Source organism: Archocentrus centrarchus, chromosome 5 (assembly GCF_007364275.1).
Source record: "Archocentrus centrarchus isolate MPI-CPG fArcCen1 chromosome 5, fArcCen1, whole genome shotgun sequence".
Classification (NCBI taxonomy): domain Eukaryota; kingdom Metazoa; phylum Chordata; class Actinopteri; order Cichliformes; family Cichlidae; genus Archocentrus; species Archocentrus centrarchus.
Window position 1 is genome coordinate 13584398 of NC_044350.1, and position 21874 is coordinate 13606271.

Genomic DNA, 21874 nt, shown 5'->3' on the forward strand with positions numbered 1-21874 from the left:
GGAGTTTGGTTTTGAGGGCTGGGGAATAAGAAGAATCCTGTCGGGAAGACAATAGACCAAAAAAAAAAAAAAAAGACAATAAAAGTGCAACAGCAGGCCTATTATTATTATTTTTTTAAAAGTGAAGATGTAGAAGGCAGCACCTCTAGTGTGACATTACGGGAGATAAACTGAGAACATGCCCCACACATACTGAACAAATGTGTGGAGAGCAAAAGCTGAAGAATTTTTCATGGAGTGCTATACCCTCCATGAACAAACACAAACACACACACACACACACACACACATACAGCTTTTATAGTGAGTGATTGACACTTTAGGTTAGAACCAGGTTAGACCTTATTCACTCTACATAAATTCACACTTAGGAAGAGAAATAAGTGAGAGGTACTCTGAAAGAAAGTCATGAACTCAAGATTTTAGTCCTGAAGAAACTAATAAACTTCTTTTTCTTCAAAAAAACACCACTGTTTCTCACTCACACGGCAAGCATTTGCACACCCACTGAGGACAGCCTTGGACTACCACCCATATACCACCGTCTAATCCCATTATACACTCTCTCTTTGAGTCCGGGTTTACACACACCGCGACACTCTGTGGTATCAGGCTTATTCACATCAGAAGGACACTTAGTCATTCATGAACATGGATGGAAAAAACCACAATGCTAATTTAATAATTAGATTTAGTGGGAGCTTTTGTAAAACAGTGTTTATAAGTGTATAATATACTGAATACTTAATTAATTGACAGATTAGTCATGTTCAAGTAGGCAGGTTCAGTAGAAATGACTCAGCTATAAGGTCAGTGACACATTCAGTATAATGTCAGGCATGAAAGGAGGAAATCAGCTCTTTCTTATTTGTCATTTGCTAACTTTATACAGCCCAGAGCAAAGTGGCTTCATATTATGACAATAACAATGTAAATACAATTCAGAGATGTTCACTGAATTAGTTTCTCATTTTAAAGGAATAATTTTATACTTTGGAAAGTGCACTTCTTGCCAAGAATTGAATAACAAGATCTATTTCCGCACAGGTTCTGATTTTGCTAAGTGGCTGTTGTCCTGAGACCACAGTGTGCCTCCACAGTGATACCTGAATTACCTCAAACCATTATGATGAGCCCAAACTCCTTTGATGATTTCTCCTCTTCTGTGATGAAGACCTGAAACTATTTTAGAATATGTTATCCCCCAGTCAGCGCAATTATCTCCAGTGTGCAACAGTGACCGCTGACTATTTCATTTGGAGAAGCTGTGACAGCACCTGATGTATTCAGTGCAGCTGAGAATAGAGTTCTCCAGTGTTAATTCATCAGCAACCAACAACCAAATCTTGTAAGTTGTGGTGGGAAAAAAAGTGACTGAATCAGTTTAAATGTGAGGACATCATGTAATAGAGGTTGAAGCATTTGATGGGTTTAGAGTAACATTCATAAGATGGGTTGAGGTGAAGACATCTACTCGCCATCTTGCCAAAAATTGCCCACAGTATCTCTATGATAGTCACAGAGAAATCAATATTATGGACAGCTTGTCAAGGTTGCTGGGAGCTTTTTGACCCCAACTTTTGCTTATTGCCTGGTGCTTTTTCAGTTAATTTGAGGAAAGGCTCACTAACCTGAGATCCACCATCATTAATATTGGAGGGAAGTTTTTTGGCTAAAGCCAGTTAAGAGTGCCCTTTAGTATATATTTTAAACAGGTTATACGTGTATTGGCAGTAAACATAAAAGTTGGTTAGCACTGGCTTTGTAGCTTGATAACATCATCATTTTTACTAGTAAACTTTTAGCCGGACTTCAAAATATCAGCATTTATATTGTAGTACATTTGGATTGTTAGCATAAAGAAGAAAGAGCTAGCCTGAGAGCTAGCTACACTGACTCAGTCCAAAGGTAAACTCTGTTTATACCAGCATCTTTACAGCTCTCTATTTATCTGGTTTCCTGAACACCTGTCACTGGGGTAATGTTGCAAGAAAATTTATGTGCATGGAAACTGAGTGCACAAAATGCTAGGTAATTCAATCTCCTCATCTAACCTGATCACAAAAGAACAATATACGATATATATATATATATATATATATATATATATATATATATATATATATATATATATATATATATATATATATATATATATATATATATATACACACAAGCTGAAAAATAAGCAGCTAGCTAGTAGGTCTAAACACTGATTCAATTTGTGTCGTACTCTATTCTGTTTCATTTTTGACTTGGTCAAGTTTTGATGGATTTAATGCTCCTTTTCTTGTAATTTTCTCTCTTGTGGCTACTGAATCACCCACCCAAATATATTTACAGCAATAACATATACATCAGGAATCATAAAATGGGTCACTTCCTGTACAAAAGAAGACAGGGTGTCTCTTGATAGATACTTTGTCACAGATCATTACAACAGCAGATGACAGCACATTTATGAAAACAGGTTAAATCACTGGCAGTGTTTGGTGAAATAGCACATTTATTTATTCCTAACATAAATACTTTTCAGTTTCCCCATTTGAATCCACTTTCTTGGTATTTTCATGTAATGCATGTTTCTGGCTCTCACTTTGACTTCTTCGTTGATGCCTTTTCTTTTGCTGGCTTTTTTGTGCTCTTCCATGGCAGGAAGTTGTAGGATACCAGAGCTGTGAGGAGGTAAGTGGCCATGCCAGTGTACCTTCCAATTACAAGACACAGCGGCTGTGCAAGCACGAACAGACAGAACACGTTCATCGACGCCTGGTCATTCAGCTCCACCCGATCCTCCCGCGTGGCCTTCATCACTCCAAAGAAATACATCAGTGCCACCGCTGGATAAAAGGCCATTTCCATCATGATGAAGATGAGACGCTGCCTTTGGATTTAACGGGCATATGTATTGAAAAGTAGTTTGTAAAATCCACTGAATTATTGAGTATTTTCAGAGACACACTCACCCTTGTGAAATACACTCTCTCCCAGACAGAAATCCCTCTCAAGTGTGAAGGAGGCTGTGACAGAAAAACAGACTGGGACCTTTGATCCTTCATCACAACAGTCCTGTCAAACATTATCCACCTACTTTGTTCCTTATCGGGGCGGTGGAAGGTTGTTGCCATCTCTACATGATCTGGCATTTTTAATAAAGCGCTCTTTTAAATACTCCACCGAACAAACAGGTGCTTTCATGTGCATCACCTCAAAGTTACTGCATTCCTCAACAATTCTTAGAATACGTCCATCTCCCTGTCATTTTTTGAGCATATGAATAAGCTGACTTAAGTGAACTGAATGACATGCCATAAATTAATTATGCTATAAAATCTCCAACTTTACTTTGACATAGCACGTCTTATAAACTGTTATTTTTGGACATTTTTTTGTAATCTGAAGTGACTTCAAACACACAAGAAGGAAAAATATTTGGGGTCTGGAGGGAATTTCCCTTTTTTGCAGTGCAGAGTTAGATAAGAAAGCTGATGGCACTCTCGTGCCTGTGCACTGAAGGAATTTAAAATAACATGAGTGTGTGCTGCTTAAGCCTTTAGGTTTCTGCGTGTTCGTTTATCGAACAGAAATGAGACAACACAACGGAATAAGGAGTCCAATTATTAAATTTAATAAAACCATTTCAAACAGGTTACAGATATCTGGGTCAGACTGCATGCCATGCCCGTGTGAGATGACATGAAGTACTGGCACCTTCTAATTCAGCTTACAGTACAGTTTCATAAAGTCACAGCTTATCAATCTTGGTTACATCATTATAGAAAATAGAATGTGGAAAACAGAGAATTTCAAAAATAGGGTGACCTCGAAGTATCCATTTCTATCATTGTGTAGTCTTCATCAGTGTGGTTTATTGCACTGTCAGAACACAAAGTTCATGATGACACGAAACATTATAAGCTTCTGTATTTTTAATCAGTTATGTTTATCTTCCTGTGTAAGACAAATTTCTCAGGGAAATAAGTATACATAAGGTAAGAGGACACATATACTATGAACTTCATGAAACTCATTTCCTTCAGTACCAAATAAGAAGCTGTTGACATGAGCTAGCATAGAAGGAACATAACAAAACAAATTTTTTTTATCCTGAAGAACCTAGAACTGCCTAATTAACACACCAGTAGCACTTTATAATGCAGCTTGATAATAACACGGTAGTAGTGTGCTTATAATGTGAGAAATAACGTGGTAATAGCATGTAATAACATTTAACTTAATGACTAATGTAATAACCAAGTAGCTTGGTCTCAACCTTGGGTTTTAGCTGAAAATTAGACTGAAATGTATACAGTGGGCAAAACCATTTAGTCTTGTAAAATTAGCAATATGATAACCACTGAGCATTTCAATGGTAATTTGTATGCAAATGTTTTCAGTTATTTGAACACTATTACCATATCATAATAGTGAAATTAATAGCACTTTATAGCCTAAAAAACAATCTCCTTTGTTTGAATGTAGTAAAGTAAATATTTTGTGTTTGATGTTGTGGTAGTTTCTATGTATCCATAACCCTAAAATAGGGCTGCAAAATGCAAAACAACCCTTTCTTAAAAAATTGTATTTCATCATAATATTTCCTACAATTTAAACCCAAGGACCAGAAAAACATGTCTGTATGTAAATGTTCTAATCTTGAATCAAGCATGGGTGCTGTGGCTATTTTACATGACACCACTGGGATGTGGGATTTAATTTGATTAATTTATACGTACTGTAGTTCTACAGGCTGAATGACATCTGTTAATTAGATACATTTCTTCTTATATCAGTTTTTATACAATGCTTTATTTAGCTTTGCCTATTCATTCTAATGTGGATATATTTTGCTTTGGCATTACAGCCATAATAATTTTAAAAAAAAGGCTTTGTAACAGGCTAGATAAATAAAGTTTAATTGCGCCAGCATCTGTGACACCAAGCTGAGTACTTCTCAGATTTTTGTCCCTGTAAAAATTATGCCTTTAGAGATTTCTTTGCCACTGTGCTTGGTATATTTTCATTTTATTTTCAGCTTTTAAACTCAGCTACCACATACACTTATTAGCGAAGAAATAAACCCACTCAACATATGGTTCTCTGTTAAAAGCACAGAGTCCAGGCACCTTCCCTGGAGAACTCAGTGATGAACTTTCCCACAGCAGAAAAACTACTGCATCATTAAAACTTTTGGGTAAGTAGCTGCAAGTCTTGTATCAAGAATTTCATAATTTACTGTAAGAGCTTGTGCATCTACTGCAGGTCTGCTCAGGAAAAATCAAGTTATTACTATTTTAACAGTTGTGCTGACACAACATGGAGTTTGTTGACTTACTAGTACCACAGCCTGAGGGTGTGCATGGGCTGTTAGCCAGCCCATCAGCCACCTATAGGCTGCCATGGTGGCTTCCCACAAATACTGTATATATGTGTGTTCTTCAGTTTGCCAGTCTTGGGGCAATGATTCATAAAAGCTTTCTTTATGCTGTTTGGCACCTCAGGAGGGATTTGATTCTGGATTAAACCACTGGGCCACAGAGCAGGATTACACTCTGGGAGGGAACATGTGGTCCTTTTGAACTGGGTTTATCAAACCCTCCCTGCTTATCTACAAGATACAACTGAATAGACTTGTGTCTTGCAGAGAGGAACACAAAGCCTCAGCACCCAGTTTAAATCCAATTTAATCATATTCAGAAGCCTTAAGTTAATACCATGGTATTGATTTAAGCTTCAGCAAATAGTTATTGTAATAGTTAAAGAAAAGAGTAGAAGAAGAAAACATTTCTGAGTACGGCTATATTAGAACATCTGTTGACAGTACTGTTTTGAGCACACTACTCATAATTTGGTTTTGCAGTGGAGTGCAATCAGTCGTGTATGTGGTGATAATTGTGCATGATTTACTTTTTTTTTATATCATTTTAATTCCAAAGGTCTGCATCCAGTAAATGACAATGTACATGTATTGCATAGTGAAAGGTAGACTAAACAAATCTTATTTTTAGATGCATTCTTGTTTTGGTGACCTTTCTTGTTCATTTAGAGTTACTACATTTCTGAGGAAGACCCCTGAAGGCACCAATCAAAGCATTTATTTAATATTATTTTTTTTAATATTATTATTTCAGATGTTGAGGGTCTATATTTATATTTAAATGTCTATATTTCAGGATGAAATCATACACATTTTTAGTTTTAGAAGAGAAAACAGTATTTTAAAGCCTGTGCGTCACAGGCAGAGTGAAAATACCACCTGTACCCCATCGCTTAACAGGACATCCAAAATGTATTACGCTCTGAATTTTACTTTGTTTCTTTCTGATAAAATATTACATTAAAAAAGCAGGAAATTTATATTAAATCAGCAAACAAATGTCTTTTTTATTTTTCAGGTGGGTAAAAAAAACAAAAACAAAAAAAGGTGCATATTTTTTGAAAGAAGCTTCATTTTCTTGACAGTGCATTTGTTTGCTTTTGCATAATTGCTTCCAGAAAGGCGATCTTTTTGGACAGCATGACGCAAGTGAAAATAAACACAGTAATTAGCGCTTGGAAAACTGCAGGAAGCTGAGAGAATAGGATGGAGAAGGAGGAAAAGGGGCATTTGAATCTCCTATGGTGTTATTAATGTCACTGGCACTACAAAGCAGTGACCACCTCCTAGTCCATGGCAGATAGATGGCAATAGCATTTAAGGAAGATGTGCATTGTTTTAGAGATTTTTTTTGTTTTTGGATCACTCAAAAAAATCTATTGCTATACTTAACTCAAAAAAAACATGTTTTGTTTTCCCCCCCCAGTAACCAGGGGGCAAAACATCACTCAGTTTCAACCTCTCTCCTCCCTCAAAGCACCCTCTGTTTTAAGATCACATCAGATTAAGGAATGGAAATAGATTTACTTTTGGTATCTGGAATCCCAGGTTTTAGAACCATATATATGTAAAATATATCCTATTACTGAAAAGTCTGATACCACAGGTTAGTACTCAAGGCAAAATAGATATTGTGAAGGTCTTCTTCCTCCCTTTCCTGCATTTTTTTTTCTTGTCCTCTGGCCCTGATCCTGCCAACCCACTCTGTGGAACATCTGCAATAACATGCTCACCCACTCTAAACAGCAAACCCTTAAAATACATGAATCATCCTGGAGAGAAAGGGGTGGGTATGTAGATGTGTGTGTCTTTTTATCTCTGTTTATGGGTGACACATGAGGAAATAATTTGTTTTTATATGTGCACACTGATGTGCGCATTGGTGAGTACGTGTAAAAGAATGATTGTGCGTGAGTCCATGCATGCGTGCATGATTGTGTGTTTATGTGTGTGTGTGTATGTGTTCCTGATCCTGAGCTGGAGGGCTGTGTGGGTAGAAGCATCCTGTGCCGGTGTAAATTGATTTCTAGAATCCAGACGCTAGGTGCACTATGCAGGAAAGAGCTGTGTGCTTCTGCACCCATTTATGAAAGGTGGTATAATGGTTTATGGCTGCATGTGTCTGTGTGATGTGTGTGAGAGAGAGCAATAAGGAAAGGAGAGACAGAGAAATAGACAGAAAAGGTGCAATGACACAGGAAAACTGATGTCTCTGTTTCTATATTGACCACAAAAGTAACAACTCCAGTTTCCCGAATTGGTGAAAAGTGCCTCCTTTCCTGATCATAACTGGATGTTTGTGTATTCAGTGTACATGCATTTCATATACATGTGTAACTCCAAATATGTGGAGTGTCAAAACAAGTGAGATAAACAGTGAGGTGGTGGAGAGAGGACTATACACATGTTGCTTGCATTTAGGAACCAAATGTTATCCAAAAATGACAAACCCATCACTGTCTTGGCAGGCGGCTGCACCAGTTTAGCATATTCATTACAATGTGGTTTTCAGAGTGGGTTTTAGCTGCACACAACAGTCTAATGGGGGATGGATGATGGCCATTAAATCTTTATGTAACTCCCTCACTCTAATCATTATTGATTTTAAATCAACCAGCATGAACACTTTTTAATTGGTAGCTCTGTCTGTCTGAAAGTGGTGTGCACAAGCTTTCCATTAAACAAAACTAAAAAAAAAAAAAAAAAATCTAGACAATAGGAAGGAAAAACACTTGCACTTTTGACCTGTGCAAGTACCTCAAGCTGAGGAGGGTTTTCCTGCTGTTTTCCCCTATTTTTTAATGGTTCACTCTGGGAGCTGTCCCAGTGCCATGGTGCTGAATTTCTTTACTCTTTCCATTTCTGTTATGCCTTCTCAGAGGTCCAATATATAAAATGCTCCAATATGGCACCAGAAAAAAAACAAAAGTAAAGAAAAAAGAAATTCTCAACAAAATTAACTAAACATTATACTGCAGCTATGCTTTTCACCCTTGTCCTAACCAGCAGGCTTGCAACAAACTTATACTCAGTCTCTCAGTCTTTTACAACCTGCTTTTTATGCCACGCCTTAGAAAAAAACTCTAAAATACAAAATAACACCAATCAGTCATTTGTTATGACAGACACTCGCGTACACAGTTAAGAGTAGGCTACACAGGATGTTGCAGGGTGACAACAGCAGCGCCAGTGCACAGGGTTGCCAGTACTTGATTGTAATTTCGTGTGGGAGGAGGATGGGTGGGTTTAAGTGTATCTAGTCATTTCTCTTCACACGCTCCGCTGTGCGCACAGAGTGAAGACAAAAGCAGAGAGCAGTCCACCTCTCCATGTGACGTCCAGCAGGTCGGTGAGAGCGCAACAGTAATCTCAGATACTGTTCCCGCATTAAAATATTTACGCTGCGCAGAGAGTTATCCAAGTGCGCCTCTGCTTTCTTTCTTTTTTTCTTTTTTGTGGGTGTTCCCTCACTCGGTGCTCTCCTCTCCATCCTCTCCAGCTTCAACATTTGTGAAGTGGCTGCCTCACCCGGTCGGACCGGAGGCCGTCTGGTCTCTGATCTGCTCTCAGGAGTCACCGGAGACTCGCTGCGCACCGCCGGCGCCAGGCTGTGCACCTCTCGGATCACACCCGAGCCACCACGAGCTCTGGCGATGGACATGATGGAAGGAGACGTTATGGACAAGCTGGAAGACACGTCATCGGTGTACGACTTCGACCCGATCACCGGCAACATTCCCGCCACCAAAGTGGAGATCACCGTCTCCTGTAGGTGAGTTGACGCGTCCACAGAGACCGGAGAGCGCAGCCGGCGGTCAGGAAAGTTCGGTGTTCGGACTGCATGGTAGAAAAGTTGTGAAAGCGCCCCACCCAACTCATCCAATACGTGTAGCCGCAGATTTTGCTGTCCAGCCTTTCAGTTTCCATGCTTTGGTTTCCTAAGAAAGTTATTTCATCTTTTTTTCTACTGAAACTCTGAATAGTTGAATTTAAAATGAATGAATCTGCTGACTTGTGTGCATTTATGTGAAAAAAGTTAAAATGACCTTTAACTTCTCAGGCGTTTCCAGTTTGCAATCAAAAAGAGTGTCTGAAAATGTGCAAAAGATCACTTTTTTTTTTTCATTTCACATTAAACTGTCTATAAATTCGAGGTAAAATCTGTGAACAGTCTTTTATAATGAACGACTGTTTGAGCACAAAATATTTTAATGTGACATAATACATCACTAGATCTGGTAATAATTATATATTATCCACATCCTTTAATGTGACATCTTTTCAGCCAGAAACCTCTTTCATATGGTGCCCACTTTAACCACTGGCTGCGTTCAACACCAACAGAGCACTAAAAGCCTCATTCTTACCTCTCCTACATTCTTTAAAAAGTAGTGGATGTTAAAGATTCAAAGGTTTGCATCACATTCACACAGTGCCCATGTCCTTGGCCTCAAGCTTACTCCCATTTTTATTATTTTTTAGTACAAAAGGATTCAGAAAGTCTCTCAGGAAAAGAAATCCACCCTCACCAAATGAATCTCCCTACAGCGCTTGTTCAGTGAGAATAGACAGTCACTCCTCTTCCCATTAGAAGAAGGTTTTAAAGTCAAGGCTTTCAACGCCTTTCACCTCTCAGACATTCCAGTGCTGGCATGTGTGAGCATCTTCACACACTCACACACACGCACACAGAAACACACGAGTGTTTCTGGTCTTTGATGCTGGATTTTGGGTTGGTGAGCCACTGAAGCAGAGTGAGTTTGAGCTATAACAAGCTGCGTGTGCATTATTGATGGGCTTTCTGGCGTTCAGAGAAGCTCGCTGCCACATTACTCAGCTCAGAGTTAAAAAAAAAAAAAAAACATACCCCTGCTAGGAATTTACTGAATGAACAGCCGTTGTGTTGGTGGGTGATGGTGGGGAATCTGCTTAGATGGCGAATAGGTGGCTAGCAATCAAAGCACCGCATGCTCTTGGATTTTTATGTTTTTCAGCCTGTAACGATGAGACGAATGGGATTATATCATTACTGATGCGCAATTAAGCACCATTCAGGTAAATGATGAGCCCCATTCTGACAACCCCCTGCATATATGCAAATGATTTCTCTATATGTGTGTGAACATTTGTGCTGAAAAAAGATGGAGAAAAGCAAAGTAGTGGTGCATAACCCTCCTAAGAGAAAGAAGAGGAATTTGGGGGAGAAGAAAACATTCATTGAAAGGAGAAGGTCGCTGCATCTCCCTCCTGCTTCACTCACATCTTGTTTGTGTTTGTGAGAGAACAGAGAGTAGGAAATGCTAAGAGTTCATGTTGTGTTTGATGTGTAGGAAATTCACACTTTCATTAAAACCGGCATATATATATATATATATATATATATATATATATATATATATATATATATATATATATATATAGTTGGTCTTTATATCCATATAAAGGCCATCTATACATACACCAACCAAGTGCTATACAAGCTCTCTGGTTAGAGGGTTGTCCTTACTGTGATCACACCTGGCATAAATATATATGCTAATATGCTAATGAGCCACACAGATACCTTAAGTGTTCAAAAGGTTACTCCCATAATCTCATACTGGGGATTTTGCTTTGTACACTACAATCCCTGCTCTCTATAGTAGCTAATAACATGCTACTCTATCAGCCACAATTGAAGCAGAGGAAATCAACAGTTAAATCTTTCTGTCACTTTCAAATACTTCTAATAACAGTTCAAGGCCTCACAAATCCTCTAAATCCTTTGTACAGATGTTGTGTGACTCAGATTCCTATTCAGGAGAAGAGCCTTCCTGTTGGCTCTTCTGTGCAGTTCTCCCTTTGTCATTATGTCCATGCACTCTCTAAAACCTCGAAACCATGATGATAGTCGTTCCCTCCGGGTTAATACCCCTTATTACAGGCTGCACCCCCTGCTTTTGACATCGTATTATTATCAGGCCCGTGACAAACACAGAGTGCTGAGTGGGCACTGAATCAGGGGAAAAAGGGAAAATGATAGGAATTGAAATGTCTTTAATTCAAGGCAGGGAGAAGCATGAATGATTTGGGGGAAGAATTTTTTTTCTCATATAAAATAGATTCATATGAACCTGTCTGTATTAGAGATTTGCATTCTTTTATTTATTTATTTTTTTCCATTAGAAGCCTTTCTGAGCACTCACCAAATGGGTTTAGCTTCTACTACACGTTATTGACAGTCCTTGGGTTATGTCTGTCACCATGTTCACATTGCTCGCTACATTTGATGTGCAACTTCCAGCACATTTGTTTTGTGAGAGAGCTTGGCCTTTGGAAATGAAAGACCGGTGAGGCAATATATATATATATATATATATATATATATATATATATATATATATATATATATATATATATATATATATATATATTTAGGGGACAACATTTTAAAATGGTGTTTACACACCCACAGGGATTGTCAGTCAATGTTCATGTTCTGAAGGTCAACTGATGAGGACAGGGTGCAACCTGCATTGGAACAGAAATGCAGCGGTAAAGCTCAGCCAAAGCGCTTCATTCAGCCCTTTGTTATATCTCTTTTTGCCTTTTACAATTTCTGCTCTCCTGTTTCTGCTTCAGTTTCATTTATATTATAAAATATAAAGAAGTTCTGATGCCTCTGAGACCATTTACCAGTCTCCCAGTCAGCTCTGGGATACTGTCTGGCTTATTTATTGAAGAGCAGGTCAGCTGCTGAGAGTGACACAGTGAAAAGCAGCAATCTCACCTGGCATGATGTGTTGCTGTGCTACAATGTGTTGCATGAACATAAGCTTGAGCCTATGAGCCACATTTCTTGAGTTTCTAAGCTAATGTTTCACACCAACCACCAATGCAGACCACTGTTTGGACCTAGCACCAGTTCCTGCCATTCTTTGCTGTACAGTGACAGAGTTTAGCAGCAGTTTTTCTGAAATAAATACAGTAGCCCCTTAACTGGCAAGGGCCCGGTGACGGGCCGTTTGTAGTCCCTTTTATATGGCAGGCTAGACCCTCCCATTTTTATTGACACGTCATTCGGCCAATCATGTAACTGGCTGCACCAAATCACCTGACAAAGCTACGTGACGCCCTCTGAGTATTATTGGCTCTGGGAAACCCATTTCTTAACATGATTGGCCGAATGAGGTGTCAGTCAAAATGGGCGGGTCTAGCCTGCCATATAAATGCACTTCATTCGGCCCGCGGACCAGACGCAGCCGATTAATAGGCTATGAAATGGGTTGTTCAGAGCCAATAATGACCAGAAGGCGTTATGTAGTTTTTGTCAGGTGATTTTTTTGCTGCCAGTTAAGGGGTTAAACTTTGGCACTCACTTACTGAAGGCCTTTCTAGCATCTTGACACAATGGTAGCTATCTAGTTACCATCATTTGGAGGAGACTGTCAAACATTTAAAGTGGCCTAGTGTTGATCAATTATTTTCTGTTTTTTTTTTTAATTTCACTTGTAAATTGTTTTGCCTAAATTGAGGATAATTTCAATAACAATGGTTTGAGCAGTTCTTATTTATGAGTTAATGTCGTACAGAAACAAACAAACAAAAAAAAGATTTATGGGGTCACCCTTTATCAAGACTTTTACTAAGTACTTGACAGATTACAGTTCTTGTGTTGAGTTAATCTGCTGTCTGTTGCAGGACTCCTTGTTCTTCTTGTCTTCTTGTCACTGAAAGTAGTCTTTGCATGTCTGGGATCACTGCCATGCTGTCAAATTAATTTGTAATTCAATTAGAATTTTTACCCCCCACAATCCACGTTGGCCTGATGGAAACAAAAAGTGCCCCAAACGTTTGCACAGCACTGTATGAGCAAGGGACTGATTGGGGTTAAGAGAAGTGAAGTGTGATTTCCACAAAGCCCTGGGTCAAAGTTCACATTGACTCAGTGCAAAACGGAGACCCAATTATGCCATTAATGAATCGTCCTTTCTTCAGAATGACACCTAATCTAAGGGCTTTCCTAAGGCTGAAGATAGATCTCGTAGCTGCTGAATTTTACTTTAATTGGTGGCTTGTGGTAGTGACATAATAATTCTATTCTTGTAGTTAGTGCATAGCTTGCTAACAGGAGGGGTGGTGGTGGGGTTGATGTGGGATTTCACAGCTTGGTTCTTGAGTGCAGGCAGTGCATGTGTTGCTGTGATTAAATTCCTGTGCTAAATGCCTGGATGGTCTGCATTTGCATAGAAACTTGTACTTATGAGAGCCCTGGTTTTAAGCATCTGCTAGCTTCCTTTACAGATCTGGGACAGAAAGCAGCTCACGCAGTGCAGAAAAGCCCTAAGGAGATCCTACACTGCTGCTTATTATCACTCTGATTTCCCTTGCCTTTTACATTGCATCTCTCTCAGTCTGAGCACTTTTAGTGTGAATATGCACTGCACCACAAGCTTCACTGAAGCTTATTAGCCACATGAAGAATGCTGTGTATAAAACATGAGCTCAGCTTTGCAAACCACAACATAATTATCTTCCAGATGATTCCCACTGCTATGAAAAGTAAGACAAACCTCATTCTGTTTCTGTCTTTCTCAAATGCACACACACACACACACACACGCACACACACACACACACACACACGCACACACACACACACACACACACACACACGTGCACAGTGGGTCATTTTTAAACATGATAGAGTGGGCACACTGCCTGATGTCACACAGCCTAACTGACTTTAGTTAGGGAAAATTAGGTGTAGAGAGAGAGATGGAGGTAGAAAAAAGAAAAATTGTATTTCTTGAGAATATTCCTGCTCCCCTCAGCAGGTTAAGTATTGTGATTTTTAATTTTCAACCACACATGGACTGCAGGTTTGTCTTAGTATCTGATGCAGCAGTAAATGAGAAAGCACAACACATGATAATGACTCGGGGGCAGTATAAATAAGTTGTGAGCACAACTTTGGCATATATATGGTACACAGGTGCATATTTATTCATCTAGCAGTTTGAAGCAAAAATAATCATTGATGTCTATGGCCTCCTGGTGAATCTGAGTCTAATATTTACTCAGCTGTTGGTTCCACCAATACATTTCCATCAAATACTGTAATAAAGATTCTGGAAGAGTGGCATAGTGGTTAACACAGCGTGAATGCCCCTGGTTTGACTCTCCGGGTGGGCTGCATGCGTTTTCTTTCAAAATCAGTCTTGTTAGGTTAATTGCTTTTTTCCAATCTCATTGTACATCCTGTATAATGACAATAAAAGCATTCTATTCTATTCTATTCTATTCTAAACTGGTTGTCAGTGTTAAATTGTGTGACAGTTGGTACAGCTGCAGCCCCATCCAGATAATTCTTTTTAGGGTTCTTGCTATGAAATAATGGTTTCTTTCACATTGTCACAGTTTTCAGAATCATCTAATATAATGGTGTTTCATAGTGTATCAGTTACAGCCAATTGCAGTATCAATTACAGCCACTTTCTAACACTCCTGGCAAGAAAAAACAAATGGAATTTCATTTTGATAACTCAAGGACTTGGTAATAAAACACTATAGCCTGCTTTGCTATTCAAAATATAATATGAAATTTTTGTCTGCTTATAAGAAAACAGTTATTTTTAATCCCCTATATCAATTTGAATGGAAAATGATGTCAAGTTTTTATAAAATTCTTAATTCTGTGCTATAAAAATTAAATAATAGGGATACAATTTCCAAGTTAAGGCTTAATAATATACTGCTCAAAAAAGTAAAGGAACTATTTTTAATCAGAGTATTGCTTCAAGTCAATTCAACTTCTGTAATATTGATCTGGTCAGGTAGCAGAGGGGGTTGTTAATCAGTTTCAGCTGCTTTGGTGTTAATGAAATTAACAACAGGTGCACTAGAGATAACAATGAGACAACCCCCCCCCCCCCCCCCCAAACAGGAATGGTTTTACAGGTGGACTCACACTTTCTCCCTCCTGATCTTTTCTGGCTTTTTTTTTTTCACTAGTTTTGCATTTGGCTAGAGTTAGTATTGTAAGGCAGTCCATAGTCGAGGAGCTTGTTCCCTCCTCTTTCTCTTACGTAGTGTGTCACGTGTAATGCATGTAGGATGCTGATTGGTTGCGAATGTTCTATGGTCCTGAATATAGACAACAGAGACCTTTTTCCTGTGTTACTAAGGCTATTGACAGCGCTCACGGCTCATCGCATGGACAGTGCAAACTTGCTGTTCTGTGCCTGAGCTAGAGCCCGCTGCCTTCATTCATGCAAACAGCTGAATGTTCTGTACTGACCTGCCGAAGTCTCAGTAAAGTTTGTAAACTGAGGATTCCTTGTCGTGCGAAGTTTTTCCACCCACGTCATCCACACAAGTCTCCGAGCTCACTTCCAGAGGAGCACAAGCACGACAGTATCACTACTGGTAACACGAGGCCATACCTGGACCCTGCAGAGGTTGCACAGGTAGTCCAACTCCTCCAGGATGGTACATAAAAGTGTGCAATTGCCAGAAGATTTGCTGTGTCTCCCTGTCTCAAGCGCATGGAGGAGATTCCAGGAGACAGGCAGTTACTCTAGAAGAGCTGGACAGGACCATAGAAGGTCCCTAATCCATCAGCTGGACTAGTATCTGCTCCTTTGTGCAAGGAGGAACAGGGTGGACACTGCCAGAGCTACAAAATGACCTCCAGCAGGCCACTGGTGTTAATGTCTTTGACCAAACAATCAGAAAGAGACTTCATGAGGGTGCCCTGAGTACCCGACGTCCTCATGGGCCCTGTGCTTACTGCCTGGCACTGTGGACCCTGACTGGCATTTGCTATAGAATACCAGAATTGGCATGTCCACCACTGGAACCCTGTGCTTTTCACAGATGAGAGCAAGTTCACCCTAAACACATGTGATAGACGTGAAAGGGTCTGGAGAAGCTGTGGTGAATGTTATGCTGCCTGTAACATGATTCAACATGACCGGTTTGGTGGTGGATAAGTGATGGTCAAAGAAAGCATATCCATGGAGGGACGCACAGCCCTCTACAGGCTAGGCAACAGCATCCTGACTGCCATTAGGTATCGGGATGAAATCCTTGGATGCATTGTCTCAGACTGTCCAGGACCTCAGTGATGCCCTGGTCCAGATCTGGGAGGAGATGCCCCAGGACACCATCCACCATCTCATTAGAAGCATGCCCCAACATTGTCAAGTATACACACAAGCATACAAACTACTGAGTACCATTTGTAGTTGCAGTTCAAAATGGAACTGCAGCAACTTAAAAAATGGCAGACAAAATTGGCTAGTCTGCTGCATCATTTTTTAAAATTTGATTTTCAGAGTATCTTCTAATTCAGCCCTCTGTAGATTGATAATTTTAATTTCCATCAAACGATGTGGCATCCTTTCATTCCTAACCACATTACCCAGTCATATCAGTATAGATATAGTTATCTGAATTATAATTAGTTGAATTTATATATATATATATATATATATGAATTTATATTTATATATATATATATATATATATTTATATATATATATATATATATATATATATATATATATATATATATATATATATATATATATATATATATTAGGGCTGGGACTTTAACGCGTTAATTTCGATTAATTAATTACGGGGAAATTAACGCGTTAAAAATTTTAACGCATTTTAATCGCACTTTGTACCGTGGAACGTTTCTCAGTGCATGAGTTCCCGGCATACAGATTATATCGACGCACAATGTCCAAATTAGGGGCCGAATCCTGCGAAGGACCCGGCTCACGTCTTTCGCAGCCCACGAACACCACAAAGGCCGGAAGTGAGCGGCTAGCCTTCATATCAGCGTCACCTGCCGTCACCTCTGCGCCTAGCAACCCTGAGTGCGAAGCACAGCTGTGTAAAAGCAGCTGTTAAACGGAGAACGAACTTTTTCTCCTTTTTGTGGTTTAATTTTAAGTCTTTAATTCAAAATAAGCTGTTAAAACAAGCATAACACATTTCAACATCAAGGAATACAGCTGAGAGAATGATTAATTTCCAACTATAACAAGTGAGACATTAATGTTGAATAAAACTATCCAGTTATGATGCTTAACTTTAATTTCAGGAGTTTGCTTATCACAGGAGCACTTCCACCCTTCATTGGTCTGTGTAGTAGACTGGTGGGAAAATAAACAAAATTTTGAAGTTTAAGCTTATGTATATTGATTTATTCATCAACTAAACTTAAATTAATATTTATCATGTCAAATATTGAAATGTGATTAAAATGCGATTAATTTCGATTAATTAATTACAAAGCTTGTAATTAATTCGATTAATTTTTTTAATCGAGTCCCACCCCTAATATATATATATATATATATATATATATATATATATATATATATATATATATATATATATATATATATATATATAGGAAGGGTGTCTACATCAAACGTGTATTCCTCGTGGATATGGTAGTAGCTGGACAAGGTTTTTATATATAAATTAAACAACCTGTAACAGGGGAGCAAAAGAAAAATGGTTTAAATATATTTGTTAAGACAAATATCTCACACATAAAATATGCACATAAGAATCTCCTCTCAAAAAAAATACCCAGAGATGATCTACTGCCTGAAGCTTTATGCGACCATGGAGAACACAACTTTAGCAATTAAACTTCCTGCCTACCTGGAACAGTCTCATGAGATTTTTTTTCCGCTTGTTGAGTCTATACAGATATTGCTCCTTTTCCTTCTACTGTCTCCTTCTTAAGTTGCTCTCTGTGTAAGCTGAAGATGAGGTATCACCTAGGACCATATGGCACTCTAACACCTGCAGCACTGATGAGGCTGCTCCAATACCCACTCTGACTGCAACCATCTCCCACACAGCCCTGTCCTTTTGGGGGCCATTAGACAAAATCTTGATATAGTACTTCACAAGCTTAGTTAAGCCACTGTATAAAGTGTGGAAGCAGTGCTGATTAAATATGCATCAGAGCAGTTTTGGCTTTCTTGTTTTTGCATTGATCTACAAAAAGCATATTGTATTTTGGTGTGTCTGTGTGGAGCTGTTTGCGTGCAAAAGGACATTTGGATACTGTTATAGCATGAAGCACTCTCTTTTCCTGACCTAGCAGAACCAGTCAAGCATTTTGTACACTGTAATTTCTTTATTAACACAGTAAATTAATGCATTTACTCTGTTTCCCAGCTCAGTGTTTTGTTTTGCTTTGTTTTCTTTTTGTCTTTTAAATTATTTTTTCAGTGCCTTGTGTACACTGATGGACAGGCTGTGACTAATGCTTTCATCAAATCAATAAAATGGACTGTGGGATTAAATGTGCACATGTCAAGAGCTTGAATCCACCTTTTAAAAGCAAGATTTTCTTTGCCTACACGCTAGTTTTATATTAATGAAAAACAAAATGTCATCATCTTTGCCCCTGAAAAACTGCCTTGTATTTTGTTCGCTTTTATTATAGTGATATCATAAAGATGCTAATTTTCATCCACCGCTCTTCACCCTACACCCAATAATCCCCTCCAGCCCTGACAGCAGCACTGTTCAGTTGTCAGCATCTTTACAGAGCAATGCCTATAATCAGCTCTGTCAGCCCTGCTACTGAGAATTAACTGTCTCATTCCTGCAGCCATCAAATTCTTCCATCCTGAATACTTGTATCAAACGCGTATCTTGCAGCTCTTACTCCAGACTGAGAGAATCTCCTTGAACGCAAACAAGGCCTGGTGAGACTGTCGACGACAGCCGCTGAACGTAAGTGATGTTAAGTTCAGAGGAAGAAGGGTAACACTCTCCGCAAGTGTTAATGATGGTTCACTGTCATGCTGGCTTTAGTGGCTGAGAGGCTGGAACGAGGCTTTGATCTGTGCTCTCTGGCTGACAGGGCTTGCTGGGTTTCTGGCAGGAGGAGAGAAGTCATGGGAAGACAAAGTCAAATTTATCATGAAGGACTGGAGAAACTGAGGATCACCTAACAGCCTTGCTTTGTGTCCTAAATAGCTACACTGTGACCAGTAAACATGTTAGAGGGCAAAAATGAATTTCAAGTTGAGGTGGAGAAAGGATGCCCTGGCCTCTGCTTTGGTGCTAAGACCTGTGAAATGTAACCTTCCTGTGCCTGGGGTGGCAGTGAAATTGATTTACTTTTTCTCAGAAACATAAACACAGCTCCAATTACATATATTTCTTCAAAAAGCTCTAAGCCTTTTCATTTGCAAACATCAAGTACACCCCCCAGACCTATTCTGAAAATGTTTTTGGCTTAACTGATTCCCTGATAAGGAATCTTTTCATAGCTGTGTTCCATAATTTATAGGCTATATATACCTGGAATGCTTTTGGCCTGAAACCTCCAGAAGAATTTTCCCCTTTAATGTAGATACTTTTTTTTTGATTTCCTTTTCAACTTTAGCTCTTTTTAATCCTCATCTTGTGTGTGTTGCTACAGTCAGATCTATTCTGATGAGCGAAAGCTCCAGCGCTATTTTTCCCGACAAAACCAAACAATACAGAAGAGTGTAGATGTTTCCATAATGACAAACAATGTTCAAAAGATTAAATGGCATATTCTGATATTACAACAACCTCCAAAACATAGGACCATTATTTTCAAAGCTTGGCAACACACACGCACACACACACACACACACACACACACACACACACACACACACACACACACACACACACACACACACACACACACACACACACACACACACACACACACACACACACAGTCTGTTTTTCACACAGTAAACACATCCAGAGCTGGCACTTACTCATTTGCATACATACTATTCCTACTGGGAAATCAGTAATTTGTTGTCTTAGTATTCTCTGAAGGTAGGGATTAATATATGTGTGCATGTTTGATCTGCATGCGGGGACTCATGTGTCACCTGAATAGTCTGTCTAATTGCAGGAGCCTTTAATAATATCTGACCAGGGTGTACAGCTTGCTTGTGTCAGAGACCTGATTAGCATTTTGTCAAAGTAGCACTGGACTTTGGGATTAGTATTAGTATCTTATGAGTCTTGTTATGGTATTGCATAATTGGATTCATTTGGCTTTTCAGCTGGAGCTTTTGAGAAGCCTAACAAAGCCAAGAGAACACATACTGTATCTGAGGGACTGTATCTCAGACGCATATTTGCATAGGGTGACCTGCTTAACGCTTGTAGTTAATTACGGTTTATTCAGGTGCCGTTTACACGAGACCGTTTTCATTTTGAAACGGTGTCGTTTTGATGCGTTTCGGCCTTGCGTTTACACGACAACGGTGTCATTTTGATGCGTTTCGCCCTTCTGTTTACACGACAACAGAGTGAAAACGATGTGTTTCAGAAACGGGGTCCAGAGTGGAGCGTTTCAGAAACGCACCGGCTTGCGTTTTCGTGTAAACACTTGAAACCGGGGTGATTTGAAAACGCTCGACTCGCACATGCGCACTATGGTTGCGACGGCCAGTTTTTCGCGCACGCGCAAACTGATAAACAGTACTCGCGGATTCACGAGTGCTTCTTATGCTTTTCCTGTGTTTTTACCGTTTTGTAATTCAGCGTTGTGTGCAGCAGCGATCCAACCTCATCATCTGTCCACACAAAACCTCTCACATTGGCCGTTTTGTAAGTAATGAACAATTTGCCGCACTACCTACTGTGTCACTCCACGCATGCGCGTCTTGCGTAAACAAACTGCAAAGAGAAAACCAACGCCAACTTGTGGCCTGGCATGGGAACTACATCGTTTTCATCGTTTCACATGTCCTCGTGTAAACGCGGATCGTTTCTGAAACGCCATCGTGTAAACGAAAGGCTGAAACGCATCAAAACGACACCGTTTCCAGTGAAAACGGCTTCGTGTAAACGGCACCTCAGATGAGCAGTAGCAAAGTTCCAGATGCTGAATTAACATTTACTGGAACCATCAAAATCATAAATGTAGTTTCAATTGTAGGTACTGTACAAGGCCAGGAGATAAGTAATAAGTGTGGAATATAAAACTCACTAAATCAAAGATTTGCTGTGCCCTCTGTGCAACTAGAAGTCACTGTTAGTACTTACTTGGGATATATATGAAATCCCATCCAGCAGAGCTATAATTGTGTCTGGTGAGTTTCCAAAGTCACCTGAAAGACAGACAGACATACCTGACAAAGATTCAGTTTATTCACCTGAAGTAAAAAAAAAAAATAAAACACAACAATAAAATGCATTAAAACCCTGAGCATCAAAACCTTCTAATAAACAAGACAGGTGTATGAACAGTCATTTACCTGTGTGAACTGCACCCATTGTGCTGTGGTAGAAGCATCTGTCTTCAACATATGTGATGGCATAATGGGAGCTTAATAGCGCTCAGTCTGAGCTATTGAGGAAGGCGAGTCACAGCTGTGGACAGCTATCATCACCTGGCAACTAAAAAGATGATGTTTTTCACCTTTACTGGAGCCCAGACACTGCAGGTGATGCATTTTAACTCACTTCATT

The 21874-nt window shown here is 39.3% G+C and overlaps 1 protein-coding gene across 1 annotated transcript in view; it reads left to right on the forward strand.

Annotated features, from left to right (window-relative positions):
- The first annotated feature begins 8908 nt into the window (after window positions 1-8908).
- The window catches only part of cpne5b (copine Vb), a 130836-nt gene continuing 117870 nt past the window's right edge, over window positions 8909-21874 (forward strand). The window contains exon 1 of the mRNA XM_030729135.1: window positions 8909-9149. Within this exon, the coding sequence (XP_030584995.1) occupies window positions 9031-9149 (119 nt within the window). The 5' untranslated portion in view covers window positions 8909-9030. The remainder of the gene's footprint in view (window positions 9150-21874) is intronic.